Source organism: Trichechus manatus, unplaced genomic scaffold (assembly GCF_000243295.1).
Source record: "Trichechus manatus latirostris isolate Lorelei unplaced genomic scaffold, TriManLat1.0 scaffold00196, whole genome shotgun sequence".
Taxonomy (NCBI): Eukaryota; Metazoa; Chordata; class Mammalia; order Sirenia; family Trichechidae; genus Trichechus; species Trichechus manatus.
This window is the reverse complement of record NW_004444132.1, coordinates 3,915,833-3,917,229: the sequence shown is the minus strand read 5'-3', so window position 1 is coordinate 3,917,229 and position 1,397 is coordinate 3,915,833. Positions and strand designations below refer to the sequence as shown.

The 1,397-nt window shown below is 32.6% G+C and overlaps 1 protein-coding gene across 1 annotated transcript in view; it reads left to right on the top strand.

The window, feature by feature from the left end:
• MDGA2 (MAM domain containing glycosylphosphatidylinositol anchor 2) overlaps positions 1-1,397 on the top strand; it is a 560,321-nt gene that overhangs the window by 337,967 nt on the left and 220,957 nt on the right. The window contains exon 7 of the mRNA XM_004387883.3: positions 1,112-1,388. Within this exon, the coding sequence (XP_004387940.1) occupies positions 1,112-1,388 (277 nt within the window). The remainder of the gene's footprint in view (positions 1-1,111; positions 1,389-1,397) is intronic.

Here is a 1,397-nt window from a genome sequence, read left to right as displayed (position 1 = left end):
TGACATTTATCAGAAGGAAGGAATTATTCATGTTTCTGGTTTTTCTTATGTTTGGCATTTTAATTTAGCCCACATTTTTAATAAGTGTTCTAGGGGAAAAGTCCATTTGAATTCACATACATTTGTATAAGAAATAAAAGTCTTCAAATAAAACAGATGATAATGTTTGTAAGAAAAATCATTGTGTACTTCCTCTTGTCAAGTTACTCTATAAATCCTAACATGAATATATTCCAGCACGGTAAAATAAGTTCCAGTAAAATGAATCTAATTTTCTCACAAATGTCTTTTCAGAAATTAGCTTTACTTGAGAAAATTCCAATTCTTAAATTAAGTGAAATATATTTTTTAATAATTTAATATTATTTTGTAGTGATAGTGACATCATGACAACCTATTCACAATAACCTCAAAATATTTAAAATTCAATTACATCATATTCAAATATCAAAATATTAGAAGTTCAAAAGAAAAGAATACTGTGAATTGCCAAAGAGTGTAGCATTATAGTCAGTTGTTCCATTCCATTCCCATTAGGGAGGTAACAAACTCTAAACTTTTAGATATTGGCAACAATTTTTAAACTAGAGTCAAAACTTCTGATTTTATATAAGAGGTTCAACTTTTTATCTCTTCTGTTACTTGCATTTACTGTGCCTTCTAAATCTACATCATCTCTTATCCCTTTCTTAATGACATCCTTGGGTAAGAGACAACAACATAGGAAGCAGAAGACTGAAATACTGAATCCTATTCTCAGCAAGCAGGATCATTCTTCTGTGAAATGCAGATGTTAAAGTCCTTGTTAATGGCTGATAATGACAAGCCATTGCATAGATTATTCTTATGTTGACCATTCAATTTCCAATTTAATGCCTTATTTATTGTGCTAATGTTTAAAGTCCTCATTTGGGAGTGTTCTATCAAAATAATTCAGAATTTTTTCAAGTGAGGATATGTGTCATTTATTCCCAAGGTCTCTATAGTTTTTGTCATCTGAATTGTCACATTTCTTCAACCAGCAGAAATTATTTCCTTATGATTTTCTGTGTTTGAATACACTTTACCAGTTTATACTAACCTTGAAAAATTTTCTTTTTCCCATTTCAAGTTCCACCCAATCTGACTGTTCCACAGGAAAAATCACCTTTGGTCACCAGAGAAGGAGACACAATAGAACTGCAATGCCAAGTAACTGGAAAACCTAAACCGATCATCCTTTGGTCTAGAGCGGATAAAGAAGTCGCGATGCCTGATGGGTCAATGCAAATGGAAAGTTATGATGGAACACTGAGGATTGTGAATGTATCTAGGGAAATGTCAGGAATGTACAGATGTCAGACCAGCCAGTACAATGGATTTAACGTGAAGCCCAGGGAAGCATTGGTGCAGCTCAT